At 46.5% G+C, this 26,982-nt stretch overlaps 1 protein-coding gene across 4 annotated transcripts in view; it reads right to left on the minus strand.

Moving 5' to 3' along the window:
• Nucleotides 1–14,358: 14,358 nt before the first annotated feature.
• LOC140692912 (uncharacterized) overlaps nt 14,359–26,982 on the minus strand; it is a 60,429-nt gene continuing 47,805 nt past the window's right edge. For 3 of the 4 annotated variants that reach the window (XR_012068516.1, XR_012068514.1, XR_012068513.1), the window contains one exon: nt 14,578–14,838. Coding sequence is in view for 1 of the 4 variants with exons in the window: in XM_072957121.1 (XP_072813222.1) it covers nt 14,649–14,838; nt 25,659–25,760 (292 nt within the window). In the remaining 3 variants the exon portion in view is untranslated. Of the gene's footprint in view, nt 14,839–25,658; nt 25,761–26,982 lie in introns of all 4 variants that reach the window. The other variant, XM_072957121.1, reaches the window with a different exon arrangement.

Below are 26,982 nucleotides of genomic sequence, written 5' to 3' on the forward strand. Positions count from 1 at the left end.
ACGAAGACGTGTTCAGGTATCCTGACTGAGGGGAGGCTCCTCCAACTGACAGCAACCCCTGGGTCCTAATAGAATCCCTTAGCTTGTATTCCCTGAGTGTTTCCCAAACCCGGGCTGCGTGGGAAAGCTGGGGGTTAGTTTAAGGAAGTCAAGTATATGCAAGTGCAACCCGATGGACTGAGGAAGTATTTAGAGGACTTCTTCCTAATGGGGAACACCTGTTTCCCCATTCAACTGCGTGGATTGGGGCTGCAAAACTCCCCCACACAGAATAATTTTTTCCGGAATCCTGAGTGTACGGAAGTCCCTGCGACTAACAGCAGCGACTGCACTGTAGTAGAATCCCTTAGCTTGTCTTGCCTGATTGTTTGCCTAGGCCACAGTGTGGGGGAAAGTGTGGTATGCGCTCTAAAACCAAGAATTATCGAGTGCCTCTCCATGGGAATTGGATCTTTTTATCCTACAACTCCCAACCTGGGAATAACTGTGCCCCCTGAAAGATGCTTGGACTCTGATTCCCCACCTCCAGCAAACAAACGAGGAATTCTTCTGGTATCCTGAATGTGGGTAGGCTCCTCCAACTGACAGCAGCACCTGGGATATAATAGAATCCCTTAATTTGTATTCCCTGCGTGTTTACATAGGCCAGGCTGTGAAGAAAAGGTGGAGGTTGGGCTTGATGGCCAATTAGCATGGAGTGCCCTCTGACAGACTGAAGAAATACTTAGAGGAAATCTCCCAAACGGAGAACACCTGTGCCCCTAATCATCTGCGTGGTTTGGGGCGCACACTTCCCCCACACAAAACGTTGTGTTCCGGAATCTGGAGTGTGTGGAAGTTCTTCCAACTGACAGCAGCCCCTGGGTTCTAATAGAACCCCTTAGCTTGTCTTCCCTGATGGTTTGCCAAGAACGGAGTGCGGAGGAGAGTGGGCGTTGGGCTCTTCAAGCAAGTATTAGTGAGTGCCTCTCTATGGGAAATAGACGTCTTTAAACTACAACCCCCATCCTGGGAATACCTGTGCTCCCAGAAAAATGCGTGGACTCTGTTTCCTAAACTAGAGCACACACACGAAGAATTGTTCTGGTATCCTGAGTGTGGGGAGGATCCTCCAACTGACAGCAGCGCCTGGGTTCTAATTAAATGCTTTATCTTGTTTTGAATTACTGTTTCCCAAGGCCTGGTGGCAAGGGAAAGATAGGGGTTGGGCTTTGAGGCCAAGTAGCAGCGAGTGCCCCCTGAAGGACTGACGAAGAACTTAGAGGACTTGTCCCTAACCGGGAACACCTGTGCCCCCAATCATCTGCATGGACTAAGGCTCCCTACTTCCCCACACACAAGGCTTTGTTCCGGAATCCTGAGAGTGGGGAAGTTCTTCCAACTGACAGCAGCGCCTGGATTAAAATAGAATCCCTTAGCATGTCTTCAATGATGGTTTGCCTAGGCCAGAGAGCGTGGAAAAGTAGTGGTTGGGCTCTAAAACCGAGTATTAGCGAGTGCCTCTGCATGGGAAATGGAGTTGTTTAACCAACAACCACCATATTGGGAATACCAGTGGGCTCTGAAATTTGCCTGATCTCTGTTTCCCCCCTTCCAGCAGACACACGGAAAAGCGTTCTGTTATCTTGCGTGTGGGGAGGCTCCTCCAAATCACAGCAGAAACTGGGAGCTACTAAGATCCCTTAGGATGACTTACTTGAGAGTTTGCCCAAGCCGGGCAGTGAGCGAACGTGGAGATTGGGCTCTAAAGCCAAGTGTTAGCGAGGGCCACTCTATGGGATGTGGAGGTGTTTAAACTACATCCTCAACTTGGGAACACCTGTGCCCACATAAAGGTGAGTAGAATCAGTATGCCCACCTCCAACACACACAAGAAGACATGTTCATGTATCCTGAATGTGGGGAAACAACTCCAACAGCCAGCAGCGCCTGGGATCTAATACAATCCTTTAGCTTGTATTCAGTGTATTTTTCCCTAGGCCAATCTATAAGGAATAGCTGAGGGTTGGGCATGGAATCCAAGTAGAATCAAATGCCCCCCGATGTACTGTGGATGTACTTAGAGGACTTCTCCTTAACGGGGAACACCTGTGCCACTATTCAACTGCGTGAAGTGGGGCTCCACATTTCCTCCACACACAAGGATGGTTTCCGGAACCCTGAGTGTGTGGAAGTTCCTACATCTGACAGCAGCGCCTGCGTTCTAATAGAATAATTCAGCTTGTATTCCATAAGAGTTTCCCTAGGCCAGGCTGCGAGCAAAACTGGGGGTTGGGCTTGGAACCAAGTAGCAGCTTGTGCCCACCGATTGACTGAGGAAGTACTTATGGAACTCCCCTACCGGGGAACACCTCTGTCACAATTCATCTGCGTGGATTGGGGCTGCACACCTCCCCCACACACATGAGTTTCTCCGGAGTCCTCAGTGTTGGGTAGTTCCTCCAAGTGACAGCAGCACCTGGTTTCAATACAATCCCTTAGCTTGTCTTCCCTGATGGCTTGCCCTGCCAGGAGTGCAGGGGAATTTGGAGTTTGGGCTCTAAAACGAAGTATTAGCGAGTGCCTATCCATGGGATATGGAGGTGTTTAATCTACATCCTCGAACCTAGGAATACCTGTGCCCAAACAAATATGTGTGGACTCCGTTTCCACACATCCAGCCCACGTGCTAAGAAGTGTTCTTGTTTCCTGAGTGTGGGTAGGCTCCTCTAACTAACAGAAACACCAGGGATCTAATAGAATTCCTTAGCTTCTCTTCCTTGAATGTTCTTTTAGGCCGGGCTTTGAGCGAAGGTGGGGGTTGGGCTCTAAAGACAAGGATTAGCGAGTGCCCCTTTATGGGAAGTGGAGGTGTTTAAAACAAATCCCCAACTTTGGAACAACTGTGCCCGCATAAAGATGCGTGGGATGTCTTTCCCAGCTCCAGAACACACACGAAGGTTTTCAGATATCCTTAGTGTGGGGCGTCTCCTCAAAATGACAGCAGCGCCTGGGGTCTAGTAGAATGCCTTCTCTTGTAATACAAGTGTTTCCCTCGTCCAGGATGTGAGGGAAACCTGGGGGTTGGTCTTGGAGGACAAGTAGCAGTGAGTGCCCCCTGATGGATTGAGGAAGTACTTAGAGGACTTCTCCCTAAAGGGAACAATTTGCCTCCATACATGTGGGTGGAGTGGGGCTGCACAACTCCCCCACACACAAGAATGTGTTCTGGAATCCTGAGTGCAGGGAAGTTCCTCCAACTGACAGCAGCGCCTGGGTTCTAATTGAATCCCTTTGTTTGTCTTCCCTGATGGTATGCCTAGGCGGGAGTGCGGGGAAAAGTGTGGTTTGGGCTCCAAAACCAAGTATTTGCGAGTACCTCTCTATGGTTAGTGGAGGTGTTTAAACTACATCCCTAATCTGGGAACACCTGTGCCCCCATAAAAATCCGTGGAGTCTGTTTCCACCCTCCAGCACACACACGAACACTTGCACAGTTTTCCTGATAGTGGGCAGCCTCCTCCAACTGACAGGAGGGCCTGGGTTCTAATAAAATATCTTAACTTGTCTTCCCTCTTTGGTTGCCAGATACGGAGTGGGGGGGAAAGTGGGGGTTGGGCTCTAAAACCAAGTATTAGCGAGTGCATCTCTGTGGCCGGCGGAGGGTTTGAAACTACTTCCCCAACCTTGGAACACCTGTGCCCCCATAAAGATGCGTGGACTCTGTTTCCCCACCACCAGCACACACACGGAGACGTACTCAGGTATCCTGATTGTGGGGAGGCTCCTCCAAATGACAGCAGTGCCTGGGTTCTAATAGAATCCCTTAGCTTGTATTCCTTGAGTGTTTCCCTAGGCCGGGCTGAGAGGGAAAGCTGGGAGTTTGGCTTGGAGGCCAAGTAGCAGCAACTGCCCCCCGATGGAATGTGGAAGTATTTAGAGGACTTCTCCCTAATGGGGAACAAGTGTGACCCCATTCATCTACTTGGATTGAGGCTCCACATCTCTCCGCCACACAAGTTTGGGTTCCAGAATCCTGAGTGTGGGGAAGTTCCTCCAACTGTCAGCAGCGCTTGTGTTCTACTTGAATCCCTTAACTTGCCTTCCCTGATGGTTTGCCTAGGCTGGAGTGCAGGGGAATGTGGGTTTTCGGCCCTAATTCCAAGTATTAGCCAATGCATCTACATGGGAAGTTGAGGAATTTTACCTACAACCAGCAACGTGGGAATACATGTGCCGCCTGAAAGTTGCCTGGACTCGGTTTCCCCACCTCCAGCACACAAATGAGGAAGTGTTCTTCTATCCTGAATGTGGGGAGTTTCCTCCAAATGACAGCAGCACCTGGGGTCTAAGAGAATCCATTAGCTTGACTTCCTTGAGTGTTTACCTAGGCCGGGCTGTGAGCGAATGTGGGAGTTGGGCTCTAAAGACAAGGATTAGCGAGTGCCCCTCTATGGGCAGTGGAGGTGTTTAAACCAAATCCCCACTTTGGAACACCTGTGCCCCCATAAACATGCGTGGAATGTCTTTCCCAGCTCCAGAACACACACGAAGACTTTCAGATATCCTTAGTGTGGGGGGGCTCCTCAAAATGACAGCAGCGCCTGAGTTCTAATAGAATCCCTTAGCTTGTAAAACGAGTGTTTCCATGATCCGGGATATGAGGGAAAGCTGGGGGTTGTGCTTGGAGGCCAAGTAGCAGTGGGTGCCCCCTGATCGATTGAGGAAATACTTAGAGGACTTCTCATTAAAGGGAACACCTGTGTCACCATTCATCTGGGTGGAGTGGGGCTGCACACCTCCCCCACACACAAGAATGTGTTCCGGAATCCTGAGTGCAGGGAAGTTCCTCCAACTGACTGCAGCGCCTGGGTTCTAATTGAATCCCTTTGCTTGTCTTACCTGACGGTATGCCTAGGCGGGAGTGCGGGGGAATGTGTGGTTTGGGCTCCAAAACCAAGTATTTTCGAGTACCTCTCTATGGTTAGTGGAGGTTTTTAAACTACATCCCTAACCTGGGAACACCTGTGGCTCCATAAAGATCCGTGGAGTCTGTTTCCACACCTCCAGCACACACACGAACACTTGCACAGTTATCCTGAGAGTGGGCAGCCTCCTCCAACTGACAGGAGGGCCTGGGTTCTAATAAAATCGCTTAACTTGTCTTCCCTGTTTGTTTGCCTGATACGGAGTGCGGGGGAAAGTGGGGGTTGGGCTCTAAAACCTAGTATTAGCGAGTGCTTCTCCATGGGAAGTGGAGGTTATTAACCAAAAACCCACAACCTGGGTCTACCTGTGCTCCTTGAAAAATGCGTGGACTCTGTTTCCCCACATCCAGCACACACATGAAGATGTGTTCTGGTATCCTGAGTGTGGGGAGGCACCTCCAACTGACAGCAGCATCTGAGATCTAATATGATCCCTTAGGTTGACTTCCCTGTTTTCCAAGGACGGGCTGGGAGCGAAGGTGGGGTTTTGGCTCTAAAGCCAAGTAATAGCGAGTGCCTCTCTATAGACAGTGGAGGTGTTTAAAGTACATTCCCTCCCAGGGAACTCCTGTTCCCCCAGAAAGATGCGTGGTCTCATTTTCCCCACATCCAGCATCCACACGAAGAAGTTTTCTTGTATCCTGAGTGTGAGAATGTTCCTCCAACTGACAGCAGCACCTGGGATCTAACGTAATTCCTAAGATATAATTCCCTCAGTGTTTCCCTAGGCTGGGCTGCGAGGGAAAGCTGGGGTTGGGCTTGGAGGCCAAGTACCATTGAGTGCCCCCCGATGGAATGAGGAATTACTAAGAGGACTTCTCCCTAATTGGGAACACCTTGGCCCCATTCATCTGCGTGGAGTCGGACTCCAAATCTCCCCCCTACACAAGGATGGGTTTCGGAATTCTAAGTGTGGGGAAGCTCCTCCACTGACAGAAGTGGCTTGGTTCCAATAGAATCCCTTAGCTTGTCTTCCCTGATGGTTTTCCTAGGCAGGAGTGTGGGGGAAAGTGGGGTTTGGGCTCAAAAATCAAGTATTAGCTACTGCCACTCCATGGGAATTTAAGGGGTTTATCATTCAACCCACATCCTGGGAATACCTGTGCCCCCTGAAAGATGCAAGGACTCTACTTCCCCACCTCCAGCACACACATGAAGTGTTCTGATATCCTTAGTGTGTGGAAGCTCCTCCAACTGACAGCAAAACCGGGGATCTAATAATACACCTTATGTTGACTTCCCGGAGTGATTTCCTTGGCAGGGCTTTGAGCGAAGGTGGGGGTTCTGCTCTTAAGTATTTGCAAGAGCCTTCCGATGGGCTGTGGACATGTTTAAACTACATCACCAACCTGGGAACACCTGTGCCCCATATAGATTCGTAGACTCTGTTTCCCCACGTCCAGCACACACACGAAGAGTATTCAGTTATCTTGAGTTTGGGGAGACTACTCAAAATGACAGCAGCGACTGGGTTCTAATAGAATCCATTAGCTTGTATTCCCTGAGTGTTTCCATAGGCCGGGCTGCGAGGGAAAGCTGGAGGTTGGGCTTGGAATGAAATTAGCAGCGAATGTCGCTCGATGGAGAGAGGAAATACTTAAAGTAGTTCTCCCTAATGGGGAACACCTGTGCCCCATATATCTGCGTGAAGTGGGGCTCCACAGTTCACCCCGCACAAGCCTCGCTTCCGGAATCCTGAGTGTGGGAAAGTTCCTCCAAATGAGAGCAGCACCTGTGTTCTAATACAATCCCTTAGCATATCTTCCCTGATGGTTTGTCTTGGCCGAAGTACGGGGAAAGTGGGGTTTGGGCTCTGAATCAAAGTAGTAGCGGGTGCCTCCACATGGGACGAGGAGGTGTTTAACTTATAGGCCCCAACTTGGCAATAACTGTGCACCTTGAAAGATACGTGGACTCAGTTTCCCCACCCACAGCACACACACGAAAATTTGTTCTGGTATCCTGAGTGTGGGGAGGCTTCTCCAACAGACAGCACCACCTGGGATAAAACAGTATCCCTTAGCTTCACATCCTTGAGTGTTTTCCTAGACCGGGATGTGAGCGAATGAGGAGGTTAGGCTCTAAAGCCAACTGTTAGCGAGAGCATCTCTATGGGCTGTGGATGGGTTTAAACTACTTCTGCAACCTGGGAACATCTGTGCCCCAATAAAGATGTGTGGATTCTGTTTCCCCACCTCCAGCAAGCACACGAAAATATGTTCAGGTATCCAGACTGTGGCAATTCTCCTCTAAATGACAGCAGCGCATGGGTTCTAAAAGAATCCTTTAACTTGTATCCACTGAGCGTAGCCCTAGGCCGGGATGCGAGGGAAGCTGGGGGTTACTGTTGGAGTTCAATTAGAAGCGAGTGCTCACTAATGGAATGAGGAAGTGCTTAGAGGACTTTTCCCTAACGGGGAACAGCTGTGCCCCATTCTTCTGCGTGGGGTTGGGATCCACACACAAAGTTGGCTTCTGGAATCCTGCGTGAGGGGAAGTTCCTCCAAATGACAGCAGTCCGTGGTTTCTAATAGAATCCCTTAGCTTGACTTCCTTGATGGTTTTCCTAGGCCTGAGGTCAGGGGAAAGTGAGGTTTGGGCTCTAAAACCAAGTATTAGAGAGTTCCTCACCATGTGCTATGCAGGTGTGTTACCTACAACCCCCAAACTGCGAATACCTGTGCCCCATTGAATATGCGTGGACCCTGTTTTCCCACCTCCAGCACACACACGAAGAAGTGTTCTCGTGTCTTGAGTGAGGGGAGGATCCTCCAACTTAGAGCAGCACCTGGGATATTACAGTATCCCTCAGCTTGACTTCCCTGCGTGTTTTCCTAGGCCGCGCTGTGAGCAAAGGTGGGGGTTGGGCTCTAAAACCAAGTATTATCGAGTGCATCTCTATGGGCATTGGAGGTGTTTAAATAACATCCCCAACCTGTGAACAACTCTGCCCCCATAAATATCCGTGGACTCTGTTTCCCCACATCCAGTAGAACACACAGACTATTTAAGGTATCCTGATTGATGGTAGGCTCCTCTAAATGAAAGCAGCGCCTGGGTTCTAATAGTGTCCCTTACCTTGTCTTCCCTGATGGCATGACAAGGCCGGATGCGGGTGAAAGTGGGGTTTGAGCTCTAAATCCAAGTATTATTGAGTGCTTCTCCATGGGATATGGAGTCGTTTACCTACAACCCCCAACCTGGGAATACCTAGGCCCCCTGAAATATGCGTGGACTCTGTTTCCCCACCTCCAGCACACACATGAAGAAGTGTTCTGGTATTCTCATTGTTGGGTGGTTCCTCCAAGTGACAGCAGCACCTGGGATCTAATCGAATCCCTTTGCTTGACTTCCTTGAGTGTTTTTCTATGCCGGGCTGTGAGCGAAGGTCGGGGTTGGGCTCTAAATCCAAGTATTAGCTAGTGCCTCTCTATGGGCAATGGAAGTGTTTAAACAACATCCCAAACCTGGAAGCACCTGTGCTCCCATAAAGTTGCGTGGAATCTTTCCCCACCTCCAGCACACAGAAGAAGACGTGTTCAGGTATCCTGAGTGTGGGGAGGCTCCTCCAACTGTCAGCCGTGCCTGGCATCTAATTGTATCAATTAGCTGGTTTTCCCTGATGGCTTTCCTTGGCCGGAGTCCGGAGGATAGTAGGGGTTGGCCTCTAAAAGCAAGTACTAGCGAGTGCCTCACCATGGGATGTCGAGTTGTTTAACCTACTACCCCCAACCGGCTAATTCCTGTTCCCCCTGAAAGATACGTGGACTCTGTTTCCCCACCACCAGCACATACACGATGTTGTGTTTAGTTATCCTGAGTGTGGGGAGGCTCCTCAAACTGACAGCAGCGTTTTGGTTCTAAGTGAATGCTTTAACTTGTATTGCTTAGTGTTTCCCTAGGCCGGGTTGAGACGGAAAGATGGGGGTTAGGCTTGGAGGCCTAGTAGTTGCGAGTGCCCCCTGACGGCCTGACGAAAGACTTAGAGGACTTCTCCCTTACCGGGAACACCTGTGCCCCCATTCATCTGCGTGGACTGGGGCTCCACTACTTCCCCACACACAAGGCTGTGTTCCAGTGTCCTGAGAGTGGGGAAGTTCTTCCAACTGACAGCAGCGCCTGGATTAAAATAGAATCCCTTAGCATGTCTTCCCTGATGGTTTGCCTAGGCCAGAGTGAGGGGGAAAGTAGGGGTTGGGCTCTAAATCCGAGTATTAGCGAGTGCCTCTGCATGGGAAGTGGAGCTGTTTAACCAACAACCCCCAACCTGGGAATACCAGTGGCCCCTGAAAAATGCCTGAACTCAGTTTCCCCACCTCCAGCAGACACACGAAAAAGTGTTCTGTTATCTTGATTGTGGGGAGGCTCTTCCAAATCACAGCAGAACCTGGGATCTAATGGGATCCCTTAGGTTGACTTCCCTGAGTGTTTCTCTAGGCTGGGCTGTGAGCGAATTTGGGGGTTGGTCTCTAAAGCCAAGTATAATCGAGTGCCTCTCTATGGGCAGTGGATATGTTTAAACTACATCTCCAAACTGGGAACACCTGTGCCCCCATTTATTTTCATGTACTCTTTTTCCCAAACTCTAGAACACACACGAAAACGTGTTCAGGTTTATTGAGTGTTGGAAGGCTCCTCCAACTTACAACATTGCCTGGGTAATATTACAATCCCTTAGCTAATATTCCCTGAGTGTTTCCCTGCCGGGCTTCGAGGGAAAGCTGTAGGTTGGGCTTGGAATGAAATTAGCATCGAGTGCCCCCCGGTTGACTGAGGAATTACGTAGAGGATTTCTCCCTAACGGATAAAACCTGTGCCCCCATTCATCTGCGTGGTTTATGGCTTCACCTCTTCCTCCAACACTAGGCTATATTCCGGAATCCTGAGTGTGGGGAAGTTCCTCGTACTGACAGCAGCACCTGTGTTCTAATTGAATCTATAAGCTTTCTTGCTGATGGTTTGCCTATGCCGGTGTTCGGGGGATAGTGTAGATTGTGCTCTGATACCAAGTATTAGCGAGTGCCTCTCATAGGACGTGGAGGTTTTTAACCTAAAACCACCAGCCTGGGAATAACTGTGCGCCCTGAAAGATGCGTGGACTCAGTTTCCCCACCTTCAGCAAACACACGAAGTGGTGTTCTGGTATCCTGAAAATGGGTAGGCTCCTCTAACTTACAGCAGCACCTGAGGTCTAATATTATCCCTTTGTTTCTATTCACTGTATGTTTCCATATGCCAGGCTGCAAGGAAAACCTGGGAGTTGGGCTTGTAGTCCATGTAGCAATGACTGGCCCCCGATGGATTGAGGAAGTACTCAGAAGACATCTCCCATACGGGGAACACCTGTGCCCCCATTCATCTGCGTGAATTGGGGCTCTTCAACTCCCCCACACACAAGTCTGGGTTCCCGAATCCTGAGTGTGGGGAAGTTCCTCCAAATGACAGCAGCGCCTGGATTCAAGTAGAATCCCTTAGCTTGTCTTTCCTGATGCTTTGCCTAGGCACTGTGTGAGGGAAAGTGTGGTTTGGGCTCTAAAACCAAGTATTAGCGAGTGCACCTCCATGGGAAATGGAGGTGATTTAATTACAACCCTCAACCTGGGAATACCTATGCCCCCTGGAAGATGAGTGGACTCTGTTTCCCCACATCCAGCACACAAACGAAGTTCAGGTATCCTAACTGAGGGGAGGCTCCTCCAACTGACAGCAGCGCCTGGGTTCGAATAGAATCCCATAGCTTCTCTTTCCTGAAGTTTTGACTTGGACGGTTTGCGGGAGATGTGTGGGTTGGGCTCTAAAACTAAGCTTTTGTGATTGCCTCTCTATGGTCAGTGGAGGAGTTTGAACTACATCCCCAAGCTGGAAACAGCTGTGCACCCATAAAGATACGTGGAATTTGTTTCCCCACCTGTAGCACACACACGAAGAAGTGTTCTGGTATTCTCAGTGTTCCGTGACTCCTTCAAGTGACACCAGTACCTGGGATCTTATAGAATCCCCTTGCTTGACTTCCTTGAGTGTCTTCCTAGGCCAGGATGTGAGCGAATGTGGGGGTTGGTTTTGGAGGCCAAGAAGAAGCGAGTGCCCCCCGATGGAATGAGGAAGTACTTAGAGGACATCTCCCTAACGGGGAACACCTGTGCCCCCATTCATGCGCGTGGTGAGGGGCTCCACAAATCCCACCCACACAAAGTTTTCTTCCAGAATCCTGAGTGTGGGGAACTTCCAAAAACTGGGAGCACGAATACGTGTTCAGTTATCCTGAGTGTTGGGAGGCTCCTCCAACAGAGAGCAGCGCCTGATTTCTAATAGAATCCCTTAGCTTGCCTTCCCTGATGGCTCTTCTAGGTCGGAGTGCGGGGTAAAGTGTGGTTTAGGCTCTATAGACAAGTATTAGGGAGCGCCTCTCCATGGGAAGTGGAGGTCTTTAAGCTACAACCCCCACCCTGGGAATACCTGTGCTGCCTGAAAAATGCGTGGACTTAGTTTCCCCACCCCCAGCACACACACGAAGAAGTGTTCTGGTATCCTGAGTGTGGGGAGTTTCCTCCAAATGATGCAGCACCTGGTATCTAATAGAATCCCTTAACTTGAGTTCCTTGAGAGTTTCCTTAGGCCGGGCTGTGAGCGAAGGTGGGGTTGGGCTCTAAAGCCAAGTATTAGCGAGTGCCCCTCTATGGGCTGTGGAGGCGTTTAAACTACATCCCCAACCTGGGAACAACTGTGCCCTCACAAAGATGCGTGGACTCTGTTTCCCCACCTCCAGCACACACACGACGAAGTGTTCTGGTTTCCTGAGTGTGGGGAAGCACCTCCAACTGACAGCAGCCCCTGGGTTCTAATAGAATCCCTTGGCTTGTATTCCCTGATGGTTTACCTAGGCCAGAGTGCGGGGGAAAGTGTGGTTAGGGCTCAAAAACCAAGTGTTTGCGAGTGCCTCTCCATGAGAGGTGTAGGTGTTTAAACTACAAACCCCAACCTGGGAATACCTTTGCCCCCTGAAAGATCCATGGACTCTGTTTCCCCACCACCATCACACACACAAAGACGTGTTCAGATATCCTGAGTGTGAGGAGGCTCCTGCAACTGCCAGCAGCACCTGGAATCTAATAGAATAACTTAGCTTGACTTCCTTAAGTGTTTTCCTAGGCCGGGCTGTCAGCGAAGGTGGGGTTTGGGGTCTAAATCCAAGTAATAGCGTGTGCCTCTCTATGGTCAGTGGAGGTGCTTAAACTACATCCCCAACCTGGGAACACCTGTGCCCCCATAATGATGCGTGGATTATTTTTCCCCACCTCCAGCACACTCACGAAGATATGTTCAGGTATCCTGAGTGTGGAGAGGCTCCTCCAACTAACAGCAGCAATTGGATCCTAACAAAATCCCTTAGCTTGTATTCCCTGAGTGTTTACCAATCCCGGGCTGCGAGGGAATGCTGGGGGTTGGGATTGGAATTCAAGAAGCAGCGAGTGCCCCCCCGATGGACTGAGGAACTATTTAGAGGACTTCTCCTTTACAGGGAACACCTGTGATCCTATTCATCTGCGTGGAGTGAGTCTCCACAGCTCCCCGCCGCACAAGGCTTGGTTCCGGTGTCCTAAGTATGGGGAAGTTCCTCCAACTGACAGCAGCGGCTGGGTTCAAATTGTATCATTTAGCTTGTCTTCCCTGATGGTTTGCCTATGCCAGAATGCGGGGGAAAGTGAGGGTATGGCTCTAAATCCAAGTATCTGTGAGTGCGTCTCCATGGGACGTGGAGGGGTTGAACCTACAATCCCGAACCTCGGAATACCTGTGCCCCCTAAATGATACGTTGTCTATGTTTCCCCACCTCCAGCACACACACGAATAAGTGTTCTGTTTTCCTGACTTTGGAGAGGCTTCTCCAACTGAGAGCAGCACCTGGGATCTAAAGAATCCCTTAGTTTCTTTTCCCTGAGTGTTTTCCTTGTCCGGGCTGTGAGCGAAGGTGGGGTTTGCGCTCTAATGCCAAGTATTAGCGAGTGCCTCTCTATGGGCAGTGGAGGAGTTTAAACTACATCTCCCACCTGGGAATACCTGTTCCCCCATAAAATGCGTGGACACTCTTTCCCCACCTCAAGAACACACACGAAAATGTGTTCTGGTATCCTGACTGTGGAGTGGCTTCTCCAACAGAGAGCAGACCCTGGTTTCTAATAGGATCCCTTAGCTTGTCTTCCCTGAGTGTTTTCCCAGGCCGGGCTGTGAGGGAAAGTGGGGGTTGGGCTCTAAAGCCAAGTAGTAGCCTGTGCCTCTCCATGGGTAGTGGAGCTGTTTAACCTACATCCCCCATCCTGGGAAAACCTGTTTCCACTGAAAGTTGCGTGGGCTCTGTTTCCCCACATATAGCACACACATGAAGTCTTGTTCTGGTATCCTGACTGTGGAGAGGCTCCTCCAACTGACAGCAGCAACTGGGATCTAATAGTATCCCTTAACTTGACTTCCCTGAGTGTTTCCCTAGGCTGGGCTGTTAGCAACGGTGGAGGTTGTGCTCTAAACCAAGTACTAGCGAGTGCCTCTCTATGGGCAGTGGAGGTGTTTAAAAAACATCCCCAACCTGGGTACATCTGTGCCAACAGAAAGATGCGTGGACTATGTTTCCCCATCTCCAGCACACACACGAAGACTTGTTCTGGTATCCTGAGTGTGGGGAGGCTCCTGCAAATGACAGCAGCGCCTGGGTTCTAATAGAATCCCTTAGCTTGTATTCACTGAGTGTTTCCCTAAGCCGGGCTGCGAGGGAATATGGGTTTTGGTCTTGGAGTCCAAGAAACATCGAATGCCCCCTGATGGACTGAGGAATTACTTAGAGGAGTTCTCCCTAACGGGGAACAACTGTGTCCCCATTCATCTGCGTGGAATGGAGCTCCATAACTCCCCCCAACACAAGGCTTGGTTCCGGAATCCTGGATTTGAGGATATTCCTCCAACTGATAGCGGCGCCTGGCTTCTAATAGAATCCCTTAGCTTGTCTTCCCTGAGTGTTTTCCTAGGCCGGTCTTACAGGGAATGTGGGGGTTGGGCTCTAAGCCAAGTATTGGCGTGTGCCTCTCTATGGGCAGCGGAGGTTTTTAGCCAATATCCCCCAGCCTGGGAACACATGTGCCCCCAGAAAATGTGTGGAATCTGTTTCCCCACCTCCAGCACACACACGAAGTCAAATACGGTGGAATGACTGCTGTTATTTTAGGTTCTACAAACTCTTAAATGGATTGATTTCTATCTCCATTATACAAGCACTCCTGGGTAACCTTTATATTCATGTGAGGATCAAAAGAGTACTCATTAATACTATTACCATACTTCTACTGAATTAACTCTTCTGTAACAGTATAATGGCCACACTTCTTAACAACTGCCTCTTAAGTGTCTTGTAAGTCACAAATATTTATTATAAAGAAATTATATAAAAAATAATAACAATTACAACAACTATGTTGTTTATAACGATGATAGTGTTAGCATCTCCCTCTCATATTAAACAATACCCATCACTGGATTCCTTAGGAAGCAACGCCAATGCATTTTTGGACTCTTCTAAGTCTTCACCCAATGAAGCCTTTTTACTCACGCTGGTCCACCACAGCCAGAATTGCTGTTACTTTCATGGTTGACTGCCACGCTGTGATGTTCTGGGCTTTTTCTGGCACCATGCATCTATAATTTGTAGTCAAGTTTCCACGTACCGAGTCTGATTTCCAATATATTGTTCTCCAGAGCCAACAGAGGGGCCAATGGAAAGAGGCCACAAATAATCTGGTGAACCCAAACTGAATACCTGTTTAAGGAATGGACACATAACATGGAGTGGTAGACGGATGGAAGGACAACATCAATTCCTTTACTCCTGTAAAGAGAGAGGGGCAAATGGTGAACTAAATCCCAAAGAGAAAACATATTCACGGTAATAATAATGTTTAACAGTGAAAGAATCCAAACAAAAGGCAAATATAATATCTCTGGGAAGAAGACTTATTTCAAACTGTTTCTTTCACGTATATACCCTTAGTAGGAATAACATACTTAAAAATCTTCAACCAACCATAGTTATTTGCTCATAATAAACTTGGGAATCTTGAAGCATATTATTCACTCTCAGTGTTGAAATAATGCAATCTTGGAAGATGATTTGTAATTGAGGATTAAAAAAAGAATATTGTGGATTTATCTAACAATTTAAATAGAAATAAGAAATGTACCTTTGGGAAAGCTCTGCATAGAGAATGCTGGAGGAAATGCACTGAAAATAGGCAAGTGAGCAAGCTCCCTTGAGTCTGGGAAGGTGAGTACAGCACATTCAGAAAGTCTATGAAGTTATTACAAGTCACAGAAAGGTATGCAATTAAAGTGTCTTCCTAAGAAAAATATTCTTATTCAGGAATTTTTATCTTGATATTTCTATGGTCTGTGTGGTCACAGGAAGTCAAAGTTGTGGTGGTGGCTTAGAAGTTCTTTTCTCTCTGTCTGTAATTTACAGGGCATTGCTACAGATGGGGCAGCAGAGATCTGTGGTAAGCTATTCCATGGGGTGGGGGAGCAGTTAGAAATGATAAGGCCAGAAATCTAAAAGACTTTTAGACCCTCCCCTCCTAACTGGCAGACCTTTAAAGTAAACTAGCACAGGTATGTAACTAAGCCAGAAGATGAGAGGCAAATTTAAAGTCCATTTACTGTTACTGATCAGTCAAGGGGTAGGGACCACTCTGGCCAGGAACGGCAAGACCGTGGATGGGGTGGATGTGTAGGAGGAGCTGACATTTGCTTGTGACCTGAGAGGCAGGGGTGTGTTGCATAAAAGCCGACAGTGCTGGAAAGATGCAGCAGGTCCACAGCCCAAAAGGAGCTGTCATATTCAGGGAGGTCAGAGAGCAAGAACCAGAGTTAGTGATGCCACAGAGTCAGCAGTGTGGCAGCAGTGATATCAGTATCTGTGTCCATAACCCACCTAACCCTACATGAACTCATCTGCCTACAGGGGGCAGGTAAGTAGCAGAAATGTGTGGAGTGGGTGCAGCCACTGGCAAATTGGCAAGTGGACATCCTAAGGTAACACACTGCTCACAGTCACCATATTGGAAAGAGTGCCCCACACTGTCAGATCTCCTTCTCATTGCCAGAAATTAGGAGTTTATTAGCAATCAACCCAGTTAAAAACCCAGAAAAGATATCATTATAATGACAACAAAGGCACAGACTATTCAGAAATAAATTAATTAAAAATGTTAAGATGATTCTGATAAATGACTTAAAAAAAAGAAAAAAATATGATGATTGAATGAGCAGTAGAATGCACCATACTCTTCATTGGGCAGACTCAAGCTTGGGGGACATAGAACATTATTTCTCCAAAGTAAATTTAGAATCTGAATGCAAATTTAGTTAATAATCCAAAATGGATTTAAGAAAAATATCTGAAGGGTGATCGTATTGTTCTTCCAGAAATATACACAAATATACAAATAAAATAATGAGGAGGGAAGTTTGAACTTGCAGTGTTAGGGATATTCTGGAAAAAGATTAAATAGGACCAACTCTAGGAGGCATTAATCTATGGTCGTGGAAAAAGTATAGAAATAGTGCACTGAGATTATGAATGTAATACAATGCATTTCAAGAATAGACGTGGATATATTTGAGATTTTAGTAATATTATAAAACTGACACTTCAAATCAGTGGATTCAAGTACTGGAGTAATTAGCTAAATCATTGGAAGACCTGGCACAGTGTCCTCACTTTTGTTATTAAAATAAATTCCAGATAATTTATTAATTAAAAAATAAAATACCAGAAATAACCCAACATGATTTAATCTGTTCAGATATTCAAACGAGAAGAACTTTCTAAAAAGCTTTTGGAACAAAGACCAATAACAGCAAAGGCCTAGGAACTCATCAAGGCCAGAAACGCCCACTGTAAAACAAAACTAACCCTCGCCCAACCCTCTCTCACGGCCCTGTGTTGCTCTCTGATACTTTCTACTCTTTCTTCTTCCCTTTAAAGTCCAGTCTCTTGGAGAAGTGCCTGCGCTGATGACTCCTCCAGGGCTCGGAGCCCTGCATCCCCCACGGCCCTCACCGCGGCACTGAGACAGGAGTTGCACTGCCGGTGGCTGCGTGTTTCAAACCAGTGGGCATTCTCAGCTCCTGTTTATTTGATTACCAGGTAGCTTTTGCCATGGACAAATATTTTCCTCTCAGTGGAGTGTTTTCCCCCCTTAATTTTTGTTTTACTTAAATAAATTTAAAAAGCCCAGGCAGAAAAGTGTGTGTGCACATATGCACACACACAGATACACACAGATCTGTTTTTTAAAGGCTACCTTAGTCCTCCTCCTCCCTTTCCCCAGTCTCGGCAATTAAAGGTGGGAATTAGCCCTTGCTTTTTTGCCCCACAAACCCCCCGTTTCTCACTATGCTCCCTTTAGTCAGTGTTCAAATCCCTCTTAAGCCAGGTTACAGCCTTCTCTGTGTTGCCTCAACTAGCTTTCTCCCAACTGCTCTGCTATTCTTCTCTCTCTTGGTGGATTTCTCGTCTCCCATTTGCCATGTTCATGGCCCTTTTCCCCAGGGCCTCGTCTTCAGTCCTCCGCCTGGCAGGACTGAATCGCCCCCACGGCCTCACCCACAGCTCCTCTGAGCTCCTGACTGGTGAATCCAGCTTAACAACAGACATCACCCCTCAGATGTCCCATAGACACTTTGCACTCAAACTGCCACACACAGAACCATCTTGAAATCAGCTCTTCCCCTTACACTGCCCCTGCAGATCCTCTTTCAAGATGGGTCACTGGAAAGTCACCTCAGCAGCTCTGCGGCCCGCCGCCCCAGCCCTGCAGTCCCTACTGCAGCAGTCATCACTTCTGCCTCCCATGTCCCTCTCCCTCTGCCCAGGGCCTCTCTGCAGGCGTGTGACACTTGTTGTCTGGGTTACCTGGGTTGTTCCCAAAACATCATTTCCCCCCAAAGTATGGGCCTCTCCCAAAAATAGTATCTTCCATTCTGCTGCTAGAATAACCAGATATTCTTCAACATAAATATTATGCAATTCTCTTACTTACAAATATTCCAATATATACCTGTTTCATTAAGGATACATTCAAGTCTAAGCACACAAGGCCCATCGTGACAGAGGCCATGTGCACCTGATATTCCCACCTATGGATCCTTTGTTCTAGCCCTACTTGTTGTTCTTCAGTCTAGCCAAGCCAGTTCATGCCGTGTACACTTATGTCTCTACCTCTCTGCATGAAGTGTCCACTCCCTCTACCACACATTAGAGAGCTAACTTCCTTTCACCTTTCAAAATTCAGTTCAAATATTTCTAGCTCTAGGAAGTCCAATTTGTGTTCACCTGGTTAGCAATCCATCAACTACTCGCCAAATCTCGCCTGGCCTGGGGAGTGCAGACACCAAGTCTTATCTGTCTTGGTCTCCCCAGCAGCTGATACAGTGTTTGGCATAGCAGGTGCTCAGTGTTTTTTGGATAGATAAACGAATGAATCGGTAAAGAGATGAGAGGTCTACAATCCCCCCCAGTTACTCAGCTGCCATTTTGGGAAGTTCATTCTGCAGAGTTAAGGAAATGTCAGTGCAGGTGGTGGGCAGACAGAACAGAGGTGAGGGCGTGGGGGAGACAGGCCTGGTCCTGGAGAGCGCAGGAGAGGCGTGGGTGGGATAGCACTGGAGAGAGAGGGAATGGACGGTTCGGGTGCAAGGAGATGTTGAAGAACAACTGATATTAACTGCAATAAATTAAATGGAGAACATAATATATGAAGGGAAGATCAAGTTAACACAGCAAGGGTGGAAAAGGCAGTACCAGAGACAAAGAGCTCTCACTTCATCCCTCACAGCATTTCACTTATGGCGCCCGCCCTCTGGGAAGGCAGCGTCAAATTTTTGAGAGACTGGTGTTTGTGCTGTGGGTGCTCTAAGTGCAAAACGGTATCTTATGGCTTCCAGATTTTAAGACTGATAGATAATTTCTCTTATGTCCCATGTCTGAGTTCTCAGACAGCAGGATCTTTCGCTGGTGTGGGGAGAGCTATTGTGGTTAACAACTCAGGGTTACTCTAATAATCTCAAAGGACAGTGGGGAATTCACTAAAACAAATAAAAGAGAAATTTCACTCAGAAAAAGCCATATGCCATATAGAACCTTGTGGGGGCCTTGGGGGCAATATTACCGCCAACTCATCTAACAGTTTTATGTGAGTGTGCTGAAACTCCAAGCTCAAGTCACTTAAACACATATGAGGCCCAGGGTCCAGGCTGTGGTGCTCCAGACAATGACGGGAGGATGAAAAGCCTGACTACAGCCTCCGACAGGATCAGTCCAGCCACGAAGCACAATGGACACGGACACGATCATGCACCATCAAGACAAGAATCAAGTGCAATTCATGCCTAGACAGGAGAGCAGATAATCTCTAAAAAGTGGAGGGGTCCCTGCCAAGGCTTGGCAAGAGTCCTTCCAGGCAGAAAAGCAGAGAAAGATACTTCAGGCGAAGGAGACTAGGGTTGGTGGCTGGGTGCGAGGCCTAACGAAGCACAGGTGGAGGACTCCAGGGTCATCTGTCAGTAGCTGTTCCCCTTCAGCAGCTAAGAGGCATAACTAAAAAGGCAGGTGGGGTGACATTAATGATCATGGGAAAAACTGGGAGGAGGAAACTGAGGTCAGGAGATCACCACCAAAGGCAATTTATTTTAGAGGAACAAAAATAATTCAAAAAGCACTTGGAAATTCTACCTCCCATGAATGAAAAGAACACAATATAAGTTTCACTCCAGCGTTGAATACAGAAAAACAGACTGCCTACTCTCAGAAATGGATTCAATTTTCTAATTCGTCAGGGATTATTTAGATAATAGGAAAACAAATAAATCTGAACAATCTCTCTAGAATAGCTGTTACTCCATCCTGTTATGTAGGGAGAATGTAATTTAGGAAAAAGTAAACTCCCTCTATCTGTAGACTTATAAACAGGAAGCACAAAGGGGTGCCTTTGCAGACATGAACCCGCATGCATAAATGCAAAGCCTATTGACCCAAATCCTTTCTTGTCTCCTAAGCTTAAAAAAAAAAAAAACTACTTCAAGGCAGTGGTGAGCTGAAAGGGCTCAGATACAAAACGTGCACTTCATCAGCCTTCTAGTAGATAAAAGTGCGCCATGCATAATAGAAAAGATAACGTTTCCTATGGAAATCTATTTTGAGATGCAACAATTTAAAGGCAAATGAGAGCTCAAAACCAAGTTCAACCAAAGAGAAACCAAGCCCAAACAAATGTACAGAAATGGACAAAGACATTGGAGAAGGAGGGGATGTGTGCTCTACCGATACTCCAGATCAACAAATTCATCTTGAATTCAAGCCAGTGATGTGCCATGAGGTCACTCAAGGAATCAGGCAGAAACCATATCAAAGGCAGGTGTGAGATGTGGAAGGGGTGACCCTGTGAACCTTGCTGCAATGAGGCAGGATGCCCTTGCGGGCTTTCTGCACAGGCCGGCTGGCTCACATGACTCTGTTTAGAAGGATATCAGCCAGCAGCTGTGCCACACGGGCTACAGCCCGAGCTGAGTCACATCTAGTAACGGTTCTGAGTTCATCTTCAAACGACATGACCAGAAGGATCTGAGAATCAATGGTGGAGACGTATCTGAATGAGTATTCCATTTCATTCCTTGGCAGTAAACATTCAGCTTTGTACAACATAAATATTGACAAAGATACACACAGGCACCCTATTTGAAATCCTGACTGCATAATTGCATCTAATGGAGAAAAGCGGGCTCCGTGTCGGTATGCTAGGTCATTGTTTGGCTCGGTAACCGATGCTTCTGAGACCCAAAGCATATTCTAGTATAACCGACAGCACAGAAATCTCCACTGATGACTTACTCATTTCAGAGTATTCATAAAATAACCCCAGTTTGCCCATGGGATACAGACGGTTGTCCCATTCCCATCGTGGGGTGGTCTGTTCTGCTTCTGGAACTGTGGCACCATTAGATTAATGACCCAGCTGTCAAACAGATCAAATTATAAGGCAGGATATTATCAGACCAAGGTCATAAAAGTATTACTGACATTTCAAGCTGAACACATCATCTTCCCAAGAATTTAATTTCTTGTTTTCAGGATAAATTTCTTTTTATTGCTGCCTCCCTACCCTCAAAAATTGTGAAAACTAGTCCTGACCATGTACCTTGGGTTTACCAAAATTGTAACGACTACTGCTACTTTATCTCCTACCTCCTTTTCAGGTGGGCATTTTAGGTTTTAGAAGATGCCTTCCTTCATTTGTCTTTTTTACCCCCATTTCTCTGCTATTATCCACCATGGCCTTTCCAGTCTGAAAATCTCACAGAAAATAAGTAAAAGACAGAAATACAGGGTCTGTGAGCCGGTGATAAGTGCTGCGGAGGAAAATAAAGGAGGGTGAGGAATGTGTGCTAGGGAGGAGTGGGGATGGGGCAGTGACCTTTGAATAAGGCAAAGAAGGAAACAAAGGGGTGGGCAGAGGAGGGGCAGAGGGAAAAGTGATTACAGGCCTGGAGGTCTCTCACGCTGGAAAGACAGCATGGAGACTGGTGTGGGCCACAGTGAATAGGAAATAAGTGGTGGTTTTGGGGGTGGAGCCTTAGAGGCTGCCATGAGGATGTGGGCATTTTTCCCTCTGAAGGAATTGCGGAGCCATGGAGGGTCACCGAGCAAAAAAGTGATACTCTAACATTGGATAGAACAGGTCCAAGACCCTAATTTAAGCTGAACAAATCAAGGGCCAGAGAAGTGGCATGCCACCTCAAATTCAGTGCAGAGCTTGAAAGAAACACAGCCTCGACTCGCAGCCCAGTGCTCTGCCCCCTTCTGGATGCTGTCCCACAGAGCTGACTCTAACGTTATGTTTTTTCCTCACTCAGAGGCTTGTGGGCCAACTGAATGCTTTCCCCTATTTCAAATGGCAATTTTTCCTGAAAGGAAATCAGAGTTGGCAGTGAAACAAGGCATGGACCTGTAGCCTACAGAGCTGTTGTCCCTGAAAGCAACAGCTGGCGCGTGGTTTACTCGTGGAGTTCAGCAGAAGAGACAGAGCAACAACAGACAACTTAGCGTCTGGCTGAGCTTCGACTGACTGCACTGCACGTTTGGATGGATTTCAAATTTGGACAGTGAGGCGGCTTCACATGAAAGGCAGGTGTATACATCATACATGCCCACACGTCTGTATGCATACACACGTAGACACACACAGAGCATATGATGTGACTTGTAAAGAGCTGCCTCTTCTTGGTTTCCCACGGCCTCTAATCTCAGCATTAAGCTTTCACTGGCCATGCTCCCAGGTTTGCTACGAGATTTCTTTGCAATGGAACATGCCCTTCGCTTCACAAACTTTCCCCACTTCTTTCAATGACATTAGGGGAAGAGCAGGGAGCACTGGGAAGTGCTGGGGATATGGACTCGAGATACTCCTGAATCTGAATCCACACTTCATGGCTTATTTTTTATTTAACTTTATTTTCATTCAAAATGCAACTGTTGCAGATCTCAGAAGATGATTTACACTCACTGCTATGGCAGAATGTTGCGGTTAGTAGACCCACCACTGGATCCTCTTATTCAACACATTCTTCCAATAATTCAGATATTACTGTATCACAAATGCCCATTTCTATATTTTGATATCTGCTTTCCAGTATAATTATCTTCCTTCTTTATTCTCTAAATCTTATGATTTTAAAACATATTTCTGAGAAGTGTTCCACAGGCACTTTGCATATGGTAATTTGATAAAGAGATCCTGGAGATCAAAACCACATTTAAATCCTGAGATAAACTCAACTGTGTCATATACATGTCTAGGTTTAGTCTGCTTACTTTGTTACTTTGTTTAGTAATTTTTGTTTCAAACAACAAGATCCTTCTGTATAGCACAGGGAACTACACTCAATAACTTTTAATAGCCTATAGTGGAAAAGTATATGACAAGGAATATATATATATATATATATATGAATCACTATGCTGTACAGCAAGAATTAACACAATATTGTAAACCAACTATACTTTCAACAAAAAAAGTTGAAATAAAATTGAGAGATGAAACTTCAACTGCCCAGGCTGCTGTCAGGATGAAATGATTCAAAGCAGGCCAGGTATTAGCAACCCCCCTGACACAGCAAAACCCCATGTGGGATCTTCCTTTTGAGCAGCACTGGCTATCCGGCTGTGGCCACCTGTAAATAGGGTTGAAGTCACTTAGACCCTTGGCTTGGGATCACCGTGGCCACAGGGGTGGGGGTCACTGCAGCACCTACGAGAATGACGGGGCCAGCCTCCTGCTGAAGCCGCTCCCCAGGCCACAGCCCGGAGCGCTGCAGGCAGGTCTGAGGTCCGGCCGGGGGCGCGCAGCTCCACAGCCACTCGGAGCCCTGCGGTGGGGGTGGCGCTGGGACCACGCTCGTCCATCACCCTCCCTATCACCCAGACTCGGGATTCTCCTGGGGGAATTTTTCTCTGCCTCATACTTCCTGTCTCAGCCTCTTGTGGAATCCGGTCCATGCCACAGGGAAGCAGGGCTTTAACCCTCCGGGACCTAAATCAATCACGGTATGGATCCAGGGTGAAACTTCCATGTTAAATCACCTGGCGCTCCCTTCTTGTGCTGAAATGCCCTCCCCTGTCGATGGCATTAGGTCGTATTAGAAGTCCCGACTTGCTTGTCCTTAGCTAAGACTCTGAGCTTCTTGCTCAGTCTTCCTGAGTGGAACCACTCATCTGTGGCAGAAAAGCTTGGGCTCTCGTCTACCTATCATTGTCCACGGTCTTTTGGGTTTTCTGTTGGTTTAAGGTTCTCGTGCAGGGATATCAATTTGCACATGAGAAGCACCTGTAGACATTTAAAAAAATACAGACACTGGATCCTCCCCCCTCTCCAGCCAAGGCTGGAAGCTTTCTTCCTCTAGCAGGGGTTACACAATCATTTCCTTGGGAATTGACCACACATATTGGCATAATCATAGTAAATTGCCCTTTACACTGTGCTTGCCACGTGGCATTTTCTACTTCATGTTGTCTTTTTACCTTCATTATCACATTTAATCCCTGAATTATAGATTATCACCATTTCTGTTGAGGACACTCCTACTTGCTAATCTTGAATACAAGTATCTTTGATTCTCTTAATCTATTTCATTCCTGAGTTTCCTGTTCCTGAATTTAAAGAGTGAATTATGGACACATGTATTTAAGATTCTCTTATTATATTTCTCTGACTCATCCTCTAACCAAATCATATCTGGAGAAGAGAGATTTTCTCTTTTAAACATTTGCTTTTTCTTATTATATAGTAGTGCATACACACAGTGGAAAATGTAGAAAACATATAAAGTAAGAAAATTACAGCCATACATTATCTAAACACCAAAGGACAATGCTATGTCATTTTGGGCATTTAATTATTTTTCTTAATATTTTATCATAAAATTTCCCTAGGAAAGTTGCTTAACCCTGGAATTGTACTAGCCTTTTGTCCAGTACAGAATAACATTCCCAGAAATGACCCCAACATCAAAATAGTATGTGAGGCTGGGAAGGCCACAGGGCACTCAGCTTATTCTCTGAGTCCTACAAAGAATGCTGTTAATTCACTGATGTTACGCATTCGATGCCTGTGAGTCACTCACTCACTCAGCTGGCTTGGACTGAGACCTACGTTATACCAGGTGCCAATCCAAGTGCTGGGGAGACCCCAGAGGGAGCCTGGATCACGGCATCACTCTCCTTCTTCATTTACTCCCAGATTCCTACTCAAGAAACCCACATGGGATTGGGGGGGTGGAGGCAGGTGAGATATAGTGAAATTCATTTCATTATGTTCCTTTAGACATATTTGAATAGCATGAAAATAGTCGCTAATTTTGATAAGTTTTCTTTTCCCTTCCTATGTATTTTTGAGGATGGGTATAGCTTTGGTGCAGCAAGAGTAATTGATAGATCTTTGGTATGCTAAGATTTTATATGAAAAATTAAGAATGAAACTGCACTTAAACAAAGAGAAGAGGCAGTGAGGAAAACACAAGCCACCCTCGAACTTGGCTACAATTCAGAATTCCTGGTTTTCAAAAAAGGGAATCATAATTCAAAATAAATTCCCTAAATATTTTAGCCCATATTAGAAATACATGGAGGCAAAGTTCAGCTCACTGGAACCTAGAAAAATGTGCTTACTTAAGCGAAGGTATAAACAGACCACAGATACTATAATGCATCCTTTAATTTAAACTAGTTCATGTGAGCAAGTTTCATTTCACATGAATTGCTCAGTACCAGTTTAGGAAATATATCCTTCTTGATTGGTAAAAATAGCTCACGGATAACCAGATTCAACAAAATTTAGTGTTCAATAATTTACTTATTTCCTTCAGGAAATGCTTTTGAGTAATCTGAGTTAAGTATTTCCTCTATCTGATCTATTTCTTTTCACAGAGAAAAGTAGTACTATTTGCACATGACCTACTTTTACTCCTCTGGAAATATCTGACTGTGAGCTCAGGGTAAGTGTTGTCTACTGCACAGTAGGGAAAAAAAAGATTCATTTCACAGCGAAGATCAGAATCTTTTTTTGAGGGGCGTAGTGAGCTGGGGGACAAGGGAAATGCCTTTGGTTTCGAGACAGACCCCAGGAATCCATACTGAAGCTGAAAGATGAAGCCCTTGTGAAGAAATGTGGAAGGACACACTGACACCCAAAGGTGTTCACTCTGTAAAAACACAAAGAAAGAAAGAAAAAATAATTTAACTGCCCTATAAAGAGAATGGACAGAAACTTGGTAATAAGGGAGAGAGAAGGAAGGTTAGGGAAGGGAGGAGAAACAATGAAAGGGAACTTGGATGCGGTGGGCAGAATAGCAGGTTTCTGGAGCCTACAATGAAGGATGATAAGAAAAAAAGTAAAGTTTAAAAAAGTTACAAAGTTTAAAATAGTTTAAAAATTAAAAAACGAAGTTAAAAAATAAATTTTTTTATAGTGGCATGGAAGATTTTAAAATCATGGAGGTTTTTTATTTCAAAATTCAAGTTGTTTGAGTTTCTCCCCCATTCTCCAAACAACAGTAAGACCTGCTTGTGTAAGTGGTTTTGGGGGACACCACAGAGAGGGGCGAGCTCAGCAGTTAGGTTGGCCAGGAGCAGAATGCTGGTGTGGAAGGCAAGACAGAAGGGAGTTCAACAGTTTCATGAAAACAGAAACTCAAAGCCAGAAATTATCTTAAAAAGGTTAGTGTGGTAGGCAGAAAAATGTCCCCCCCCCAAATATATCTATGCCTTATCCCCAGAACATAGGAAGAGGTCAGATTCCCTGGCAAAGGGTACCTATGGTTGCAGATGTGGTTAAGGTTGCTAACCAGTCGACCCTAAGAGAGACCAGCTCGATTATAGATGTGGGCCCAGTGTAATCACCAGAGTCGTTAAAGGAGGAAGAAGGAGGCAAAAGAGGGGAGAGAGGAGAGGAGATCTGACCACAGGATCAGAGTCAGAGGCACACAAACATGCTGACCTTGAGATTGAGAAAAGAGGTCACTGGCCAAGAGATGGAGGTGGCCTCTGGAAGCCAGAAAAGTCAAAGATACAGGTTCCCCTGAGACCTTCAGAAACAGCCGTGCCAACACTTTGACTTCAGCAGGCTTCTGCATTCAAGAACCCTACAAGGTTAAATTTGTGTTGTTTAGTGGAGACTTTTTCTTTTTTCTTCCTACTACCATGACGTTTGGGGATACTAGTTACAACAGCAACAAAAAGCGAATACAGTAAGCTCCTTGAAATGTTTAGAAATTGCAGATAACACTGGACTGTCCACTTTGATGTGGGATTGTGCTTATGTGAAAATCAAAAGGACAGTGTGACCTTGGCTAACATCTGCTTTTCTCATTTTTAGGAAGAGAACAATAAGTCAAAATCTCTGTAGTTATTATTTTAGACAAGTGT

This window comes from Vicugna pacos, unplaced genomic scaffold (genome assembly GCF_048564905.1).
Source record: "Vicugna pacos unplaced genomic scaffold, VicPac4 scaffold_19, whole genome shotgun sequence".
Taxonomy (NCBI): Eukaryota; Metazoa; Chordata; class Mammalia; order Artiodactyla; family Camelidae; genus Vicugna; species Vicugna pacos.